We start from the raw sequence: 8,835 nt of genomic DNA on the forward strand, positions 1-8,835 counted from the left end.
AAAAAAAAAAAAAAAAAAAACCCGAAACTGAACAATATAGCCAATTATGAAAAGCAAGAAGCATATGCCACTCATAGCCTGCTAGTACTGGGGAAGGATGTCTGCTCCAGACATAGCCGCATAGCCCCCAATTCGTATATGAAAGGGGTTTTTGTTAGTGCTTATTTATTCGAAAAGAAAAATACCTTCCCCGCTTTTTTTTTTTTTGGGTTTGGGGTTTTTGAAATGGTCTCACTATGTAGTTCGGGCTGGTCTCAAACTCACAGTGATCCTCCTGCTTCAGCCTCCTGAGTACTGGAGAGTACAGGCATATGCCATCACACCCGACTCCCCACTTTCTTCATTACAGTACTTGATTTACAATGCCATGTTCCCAGAGTTTTTTTGTTTTGTACTGTAGATCAAATTTGGAATCTTGCGCTTATGAGGCAGGCAGCTGCACCACTGAGCTAAATCCCCGGCCTACCCAGAGTTTCGGATTCATTCTGATTCAGATATAAATTTTAACAGAAGCAGCCAATTATAAATATGGATTATCTCCATACCTGCTTCCATTAAAATGAATTGTTTCACTACATTAATAAAATCATATAGCCAGGTGTGTCACACCTGTAATTCCAGCACTCTAGAAGGCTGAGGCAGGAGGATCACAAAAGGACTGTGGATGCAGCTCAGTGAGAAGTTTATGGGTTCATTCCCCAGTACCACAAAATAAAATCCTTATGATACCTTTCATTAGTCTTGATATCAGCAGTAAGAGTTTTGTGAGTAGTAATAATGGTTCATTAATTTGCCACTTAAAGCTTAAAAGGACTTGTGGTCAACCAGATTCAGCTCTTGAGTCACCCTACCTTCTGGAGAGATTTTTTTTGTAGTTGTTGTTGCTGCTATTGTTGTTGTTATAGTTTTAGTTTTGTTTTTTGTTTTTTTTGTTTTTTTCTGATACCAGAGATTGAACTCAGGACCTTGTGCTTGTGAGGCTGGTGCAATGCCACTGAGCTAAATCCCTGGCCCTAGAGAGGTGCTTTTGAAAGAAAGGACATTGTTTCTAAGCATGAAATTTTCTTGCAGAACCGTCTCTATCAGGCCATTCAAAGGGCTGATGACATCTTGGACCTGAAGTTCTGCATGGATGGGGTTCGGAGCGCACTGAGGAGTGAGGATTACGAACAGGCTGCAGCTCACATTCATCGCTACCTACGCCTGGACAAGTCAGTCATTGAGCTGAGCCGACAGGGCCAGGAAGGTTGGCATGCGAGATAAGCATCTCTAATCTGAAAGAGGAAAACTCAAGTCAGAGAATAGCATGTGTTGTTAGAAAGTTTCTTATCTGCTGATATGTCGGTCCCTTACTATCCCAGGGCAGATGTTATTTCCATTTTATGGAAAAGGAAATAGTCTGTATCAGTTACTGCTTCGTGGACCAGTAGATTCTTTGCAATTGACTGTATTCTACTTATGAAATGAAATTCTTGGCCTGGTATTCTGGGCCTCCCATGTCGACTCACCTGTCTTTCTAGAGGCATTCATTCACTCATTGCACAAATATTTGTTGATCTCTTTATATCTGAACATACACTACTTGTAGTACTCTGCAAATATTCTTTCCGTGTTTCTGCTCTTATTCCTTTGCTCTGTCTTTCTCTTTTCTGGGAATATGTGTTCTCCTACTCAGGTATCAAATTCCTGCCCGTCTTTGAGAAATAGGATATCATTTTCCCTAGTAAGCTTTTTTGATGGCTTCAACCAGAAATAAAGCTTTTGGGCATCTTTTCTGTGACTTAACCTACATTGCATTTTATTGTAGCTATCTATGCACAAAACTTGCCTCTCTTACTTGATTGGGACTTTTTTTGTAACAGTAGGGTCATTGCTGATTCATCTTTATTGCTAGCATAGTATCTTGCACACTGAAAATGCTCAAAACACATTTGTCCAAAGAATAGTGATATTCTCAGAGTGGCGGGAACCTGGCACAGTACCATTCTTTGCGTTCTCATTTTCTCCCCATTGAACAGGGAGCATGATTGATGCCAACCTGAAATTGCTGCAGGAAGCTGAGCAGCGTCTCAAAGCCATTGTAGCGGAGAAGTTTGCCATCGCCACCAAGGAAGGAGATTTGCCCCAGGTGGAGCGCTTCTTCAAGATCTTCCCATTGCTGGGTTTGCACGAGGAGGGATTAAGCAAGTTCTCTGAATACCTTTGTAAGCAGGTATGGACCCTGATTGGTTGGCGGGATAATGGTATGGTTCTCTGCCTGTAGATTGGGGCATAGCATAGTTACAGTTTTCTTCCCCCACCCCACCCTTTGGTTTTTTGAGATAGGGTCTCACTATGTAGTTCGGGTTGATCTTGAACTTACTATGTAGCCCAGCCTGGCCTGGAACTCGAGACAATCCTCCTGCCTCAGCCTTCCAAATGCTAGGATCATAGGCATGCACCAGCACACCTGGCTGATGAGTGTCTAGTTTCTATGGCTACCATCTGTCTTTTTGATATGACTTCTTATTTTTGATTTAAAATTTTAATTTTCTTAGATGGAAAAAGAAGCTACTTCATCTGGGATGTATGCAAAGTTGTGTGGGATTTGGGGGATTTTTTGTTGGGGGTGGGAGTTAAGACAGGGTCTTGCTATGTAGTTTAAGCTGCGCTTGAACTTACTACATAGCGCAGGCTGGCCTCAAATTTGCAGAGATCCTTTTGCCTTAGCCTCCTGAGTGCCAAGATTACAGATGGGCATCACTATGCCCAGAAACTGTTGGAAGTTTAACTATTTCTTGCTGCATTTCCCCCAACCAGGTATTCTCTAGTTTTATGGTATTCTCCCACTTTAAAAAATGAGACTGTTAAGTATGTACTGATCTATTTTATTGCCTAACATATGGTTTATTAGATAAATAGGGTACAAAAGAGCAAGCTGACATTCTTGGTTAAAGTGAGAGGGTGGCAACAAAGATATACAATTGCATGAGCACAGGATACTTTGGAAGGGGGAATTGAAAGATCAAGAGACATAGGCAAGAGGAAGGACCATTTTTGCTAAACACACCTTTGTTGCTTTTGAATGTTTAAGTACATGTTATACCCATTCTAAAACATTAATTAAAAGGTGAATATACCTCTTCTCTGGTACTTTTTTTTTTTTTTTTGGTACTGGGGATCAAACTCTCAGGACCTTATGCTTGCAAGGCAGGCAGCGGCAACACTGAGCCAAATCCCCAGCCATTTGGTACTTTTTTTTTGAGGCAGAGTCTCACTATGCAGTTAAGGGCTGGCCCTGAACTCACTATGTAGCCCAGGCTAGCCTCAAACTCACCGTGATCCTCCTGCCTCAGCCTCCTGAGTGCTGAAATTACAGGTATGTACCACAATGCCCACCTCTGACACTTAATTAAATAAGTACTTTCCTTCTTCTAGAAATGGCTTCTATTTTTAATCCTTTAAAAAAACTCTTCCACAATGCCAAATTCCTTGTCTTCCTAGCTTGACAAAGCTCTATTAATGATAACAAAAGATGCTTAGAACTGAGTTTTGAAGCTGGGAGCATCTCTCCCTTTGCTAAGGCAGTCCACGCTTTCAAAGAGAAGAAAAGCAGCACTTGAAAGGTTGAGGCAGAAGAATCACCACAAGTTCAGCCTGAACCACACAGCAAGACCCTGTCTCAAAAAAGAGCACCTGCCTGGCAAGCACGAGGCCTCAAGTTCAATTCCTGGTATCAAAAAAAAAAGAAAAAAGGCATTATTTATCCCTCTGAATGGAAGATCTACTACCATACTTAAGCTTTTTGTCTTGCCTGAGGTGAGACAGACCAGAGCCCCTCAAGGGAGGTTCGTCTGAGCTGCCTGGGTCTCTGTACATCAAGGCAAACTTAGGGGGACAAAGCCAATGGGAGGCCTTTTCTGAAAATTATAAGGCTGGCCTTAAGTCTGAGAAATATATGTGGATTTCTCCTTTTTTTCAGGTGGCCAGTAAAGCTGAGGAGAACCTCCTCCTCGTGCTGGGGTCAGACATGAGTGACAGACGAGCTGCAGTCATCTTTGCAGACACACTCACTCTCCTGTTTGAAGGTGAGCCTCTTCGGCATCCTAACCTTTCTTTTTTACCCTCTAGCCTAACCCCATTAACCCAACTTAGTAACTTACTGTGTACTGATTTATTGGAGAATTAACTTGCAGATTAGTTATCTGATTTGCAAGATTCAGTTTCTCCAGTATTTTGATCCTCCCTGTTCTTCAAGAACCAAACTCTAGGGCCAGGGATTTAGCTCAGTGGTTCCAGTGTCTGCTTTGCAAGCACGGAGACCCAAGTTCAATCCCTGGTATCCCCCCTCCAAAAAAAAAAGAAAGTAAGAAAGAAACTCTGTAAGAGTAAATTTAACTCTAAAATACATTTCTGGAGAGAGATCATGATTTCCAGAGTTGCTGTGATGCTGCTGGAGAGAACAGTATTAGTACAACTTCGCAGATTCCTGCTGGTATACCAGTGACTACATATTTAACAAATAAATGCACTCAGCAGCCCCCAGCACCAAGTAGAACTATTTTTGATCTTCTTGAACAGTGAAGCAGCCAGAAGGATTAAGTTGTACCTGGGTTAGTCCTGGATGTGAATAAGATGTTTACTTTGTGGGAAGACACTTTAGAATCCAAGCCTCTCACTTCTAGGGATTGCCCGCATCGTGGAGACCCACCAACCCATAGTGGAGACCTATTACGGGCCGGGCAGACTTTATACCCTGATCAGATATCTTCAGGTGGAGTGTGACAGACAGGTGGAGAAGGTGGTGGACAAGTTCACCAAGCAGAGGGACTACCAACAGCAGGTAAGCCGGGAAAGCTAGTGGTTTGGAGCCAGCATTAGGCAGGTGTGCTGAATAGAATAAATTGGAGGAGAAAAGAAAAAAAAATGGTAAGCCGGGAAAGCTAGTGGTTTGGAGCCAGCATTAGGCAGGTGTGCTGAATAGAATAAATTGGAGGAGAAAAATGAAAAAAAAAAAAAGTATAAAGAGAAGAAGAAATGTTGAATGCAGACTAACCTGAATCTTGCCCATTACCACCTTAAAAGAGGTACTATCAAGATAATGATGGCCTTAGTACAAGAGTGGGAAGAGAAAAGACTTCCTGAAAGAACACATCAGAAACTCTCTATTACTGAGACCTCTGTTGCAACAGTAGCCTGTGGTGATATAATGAGGATTTTCTTTCCTAAGGCTTTATTGAGTGTCAAGTACTTCACCTTGAATTCCCTCTTAGTTCCTTAATTGCTGAAGATAATGTTTGCTTTTTCAGAACTTTTATTTTTCAGCTGTACTCCTCTGAGCAAAAAAAAGTAAAAAGCACATGGAAATAGGAGTGCCTTCATACAATTGTGTTTTCATAACTCCAGAGTAGGGAACTCTAGGCTGCAGTCTTCTGAACTTTTAAACATAGTAACAGAGGTGAGCATTAGCATCGAAACTGAAGTCTAAACTGAAAGCACATCTTTGGCTCCTCATCTTGAAAGCCCACTTCTGGCTTGAAGGAAAGGTATACCTAGTGAGAAAACCAAATCCAGTCATTGTTGTATGTCAGAAGTTTGGAGTGACCAGCAGTAAACAAATAGTTGGAGAAGGATAGGGAAAAGTATTCTTATTTCTGTGGTATATTGCAGTTTCGGCTTATCCAGAATAACTTGAGAAATTCTGCACCAGAAAAAATCGAACCAAGGTAATAATCCTGTTTTATTCAACCCTTAACAGTTTGAATTGGTAGAATCATATGTAATTAAGAGACTACTTTTTACAATGTGGTGTGTTTTTAAAATATTGTATCGATTACTTTTACTTATTTTGTAACAAAAATATAAACAAGTGTCTCTATAATGTGTGTTTCATAAAGATCATTACCAGTACTTTTGAAGCCTCCAGAATAACTCACTTCTTCCCTCTTTCCCAAAGGTAACTACTCTAAAATTTTAAATGAAAGTAAAATACTCTTATTAAAAGAAACTTTTGGCTAGGGGTGTACCTCAGTAGTAAGTCATATGCTCATCCTTATCATGCATGAGGTTTTGTGTTCAATTCCCAGCACAAAAAAAAGAGCTAGGTGTGGTGGTACGCCCCCATAATCCCAGCAATTGAGAGGTTGAAGCAAAGGGATTGTTACAAGTTTGAGGCCAGCCTGGGCTACATGATGAGCTCAAGGATAGCCTGAACTATAGCAAGACCCTGTCTCAAAACAAAAAAAAAGAAAGAAAGAAAATTCAAACACTATAAAAATGCATTCATTCTATCAAATTTTTCCTGAGTACACATTATTGCCACATACTAGTCTTTGTTTGGTGGCAAAGAGAGCAAAATAGATATACTTTATTTTCTTTTGAGACAGGGTGTCCTTATGTAGTTTGGGCTGGTCTTGAACTCACTATGTAGCCCAGGCTGGCCTCAAACTCTCAGCAGTCCTCCAGCCTCAGCCTCCCAAATGCTATGATTACAGGAATGTGCCACCATGCCTGGCTTACATAGAGCTGTTTTCTTCATGGCACTTATGGTCTATCAAGTAGATCGTAATAATATTTAACACTGCCAGATACTGTTTTAGGCACTTAAGAAATACTATATTAAAGTCCATTTAATCTCCTAGATGTAGTGGCATCTATAGTCCTAGCTGCCCAGGAGACTGAGGCAGGAAGATCCCTTAAACCCAGGAGTTTGAGGGCCAGAGATTTATCTTAGTGGCATCGTGCCTGCCCTGAAAGTGCAAGGTCCTGTGTTTGATCCGTGGTACCAGGGGAAAAAAAACAAAAAACAGGAGTTTGAGACCATCTGGACAACAGCAAGATGCATCTCAAAAAAAAAAATAAAATTAATCTAAGGTTTCTTAACCTCTGCCCTATTGGCAGAGGTTCGTTGGTAGGTAATTCTTTGTCTGGGGGAACTGTCCTGTCCCTTGTGGGGGAGTTAGTAGTACCCATTGTTTCTGCTAATTGCTCTGGTAGTCTCCTGGGGCCAAAATCACTTAGTCATACATCTCTAATTTAACCTATAAACATTTTTTCAGACACCTAGAGAGGCAAAATGATTTACCCAAGGTCTTACAGCTAGAAGGTGGTAGAACCAGAAACAGAATCCAAGCAGTTTAGCTCTGCAGTACATACTGTTAACCACTGTGATGTACTAATAGGGTACAGAAGAGTGTGTTATAAGGTAGAGTGTTCCAAATAGAGGGGAAAACATGTGCAGGGGTCCTGTATATTTAAAAAACTGAAAGGTCAGTGTAGCTGAGGTGCAGAGAATTGCGAAGAGCCTGAAATGAGATGAATATGCAAAGATCATTAGCGTCAAACCATTCTGAGTCATGTGCCTGAGATTGATGATGGGACAAGATTTGTGTTTTAAGAAGTTCTCTACAGGGTGTAAAGGGATTAATTTTTGTAAATAATGTGAGGTATGGGTTCAAATTCATTCTTTTTCATATGGATCTTAGTTGTCCCAAAAGTTTAAAAAGGCCATTCTTTCCTTTTGAATTGTCTCAGCATCCTGCTGAAAATCAATTAACCCTCCAAGCTCTGAATTTTATTCCATTTATACATCATTATGTCAGTACCTCATGGTCTTGATTGCTATAGCTTTTTAGTAAATTTTGAAATCAAGAAGTGCAAGTTCTCTGTTTCTTTAGGATTGTTTTGGCTATTCATTGAGTGAGATGAAGGAGTTCGAGACACAGTGTAATGATATATCCTTAAATCCTACCATAGCTAAATTAGAGATGGGGAAGTATGTTTTCTTTCACATAAGGTATAAATAATTGTTACTCAAACCACAGAAGAAAATACCTTCCCAACCTCATATTTAGCCATGGCAGAATTTTTGGAGGTGAATGACTCAGGTGAAACAAATAGTGGAAAATGTGGTTGACAGCTGTCTCTGATTATAACTGGGCCTGCAGAGCCAGGATGACCATCTGGCAGAGCTGCCCCTTCTGTCACCATTGGGGAGGGGAGCAGAGGGCTGAGTCTGGCCTGTAGCTCTTCTATTTGAAGGAATGCTGGGTCTTCTTTATTCCTATTTCTCTATATGTCTCAGGGAGCTGGACCCCATCCTGACTGAGGTCACTCTGATGAATGCCCGCAGTGAGCTGTACTTACGCTTCCTCAGGAAAAGGATCAGCTCAGATTTTGAGGTGGGAGACTCCATGGCCACAGAAGAAGTAAAGCAAGGTAAACATGTTTCCTCTATTCTGTGGGAGGGCTGGCATATATAGTTGGCACCGTCTTGTTATAGTTAAGCCACACTCCTTTACTAAAGAAACAACTGGGGCTCATTAGCCTGTATGGGTCTCTGGCCATATTGACTCTCTGGAGGAAATCTCAGTGGTGCCATGTTTTAGAATTGGAATGAGCTAATTGTTTCATAGGCGGGATAACTGCTGCCAAGTTTTAAATGCTTTTCTCTGCACCTTACTTTGTGCCACCTCTGCTTTAAATTGTTGTTATTAGATATTTGGGAGGTACACATGTGATAGGTAGTTTAAATAGTACAAAATGCATGTATAACTATATGAGAGAACTTTCAGGAATGATTTGAAATTTTTTTTCTTTTTTTGTACAAGTGGGCCTTAAACTTGAAAGCCTCCTGCCTAAGCCTCCCAGGGTGCTGAGATTACAGGCCTGTGCCACCTCACCAGGCAATAATGTTTTATATGTATATATATATATATGTATATATGTATATATGTATATGTATATATATGTATACATGTATATGTATGTCTTCCAACTCCTCCCAGTCTTCCAGTTCCTCCAGTGACAACTTTTTTTTTTTTTTTTTTTAGAACTGTTTTCACTATGTTTGTGAGT

At 40.8% G+C, this 8,835-nt stretch overlaps 1 protein-coding gene across 1 annotated transcript in view; it reads left to right on the forward strand.

The window, feature by feature from the left end:
- The window catches only part of Cog4 (component of oligomeric golgi complex 4), a 31,358-nt gene that overhangs the window by 6,433 nt on the left and 16,090 nt on the right, over nt 1–8,835 (forward strand). Inside the window, exons 4-9 of the mRNA XM_010644433.2 lie at nt 1,072–1,246; nt 2,019–2,212; nt 3,962–4,067; nt 4,665–4,822; nt 5,650–5,705; nt 8,063–8,196. Of these exons, the coding sequence (XP_010642735.1) occupies nt 1,072–1,246; nt 2,019–2,212; nt 3,962–4,067; nt 4,665–4,822; nt 5,650–5,705; nt 8,063–8,196 (823 nt within the window). The remainder of the gene's footprint in view (nt 1–1,071; nt 1,247–2,018; nt 2,213–3,961; nt 4,068–4,664; nt 4,823–5,649; nt 5,706–8,062; nt 8,197–8,835) is intronic.

This window comes from Fukomys damarensis, unplaced genomic scaffold, assembly GCF_012274545.1.
Source record: "Fukomys damarensis isolate Sample0158 unplaced genomic scaffold, DMR_v1.0_HiC HiC_scaffold_32, whole genome shotgun sequence".
NCBI classification, from domain to species: domain Eukaryota; kingdom Metazoa; phylum Chordata; class Mammalia; order Rodentia; family Bathyergidae; genus Fukomys; species Fukomys damarensis.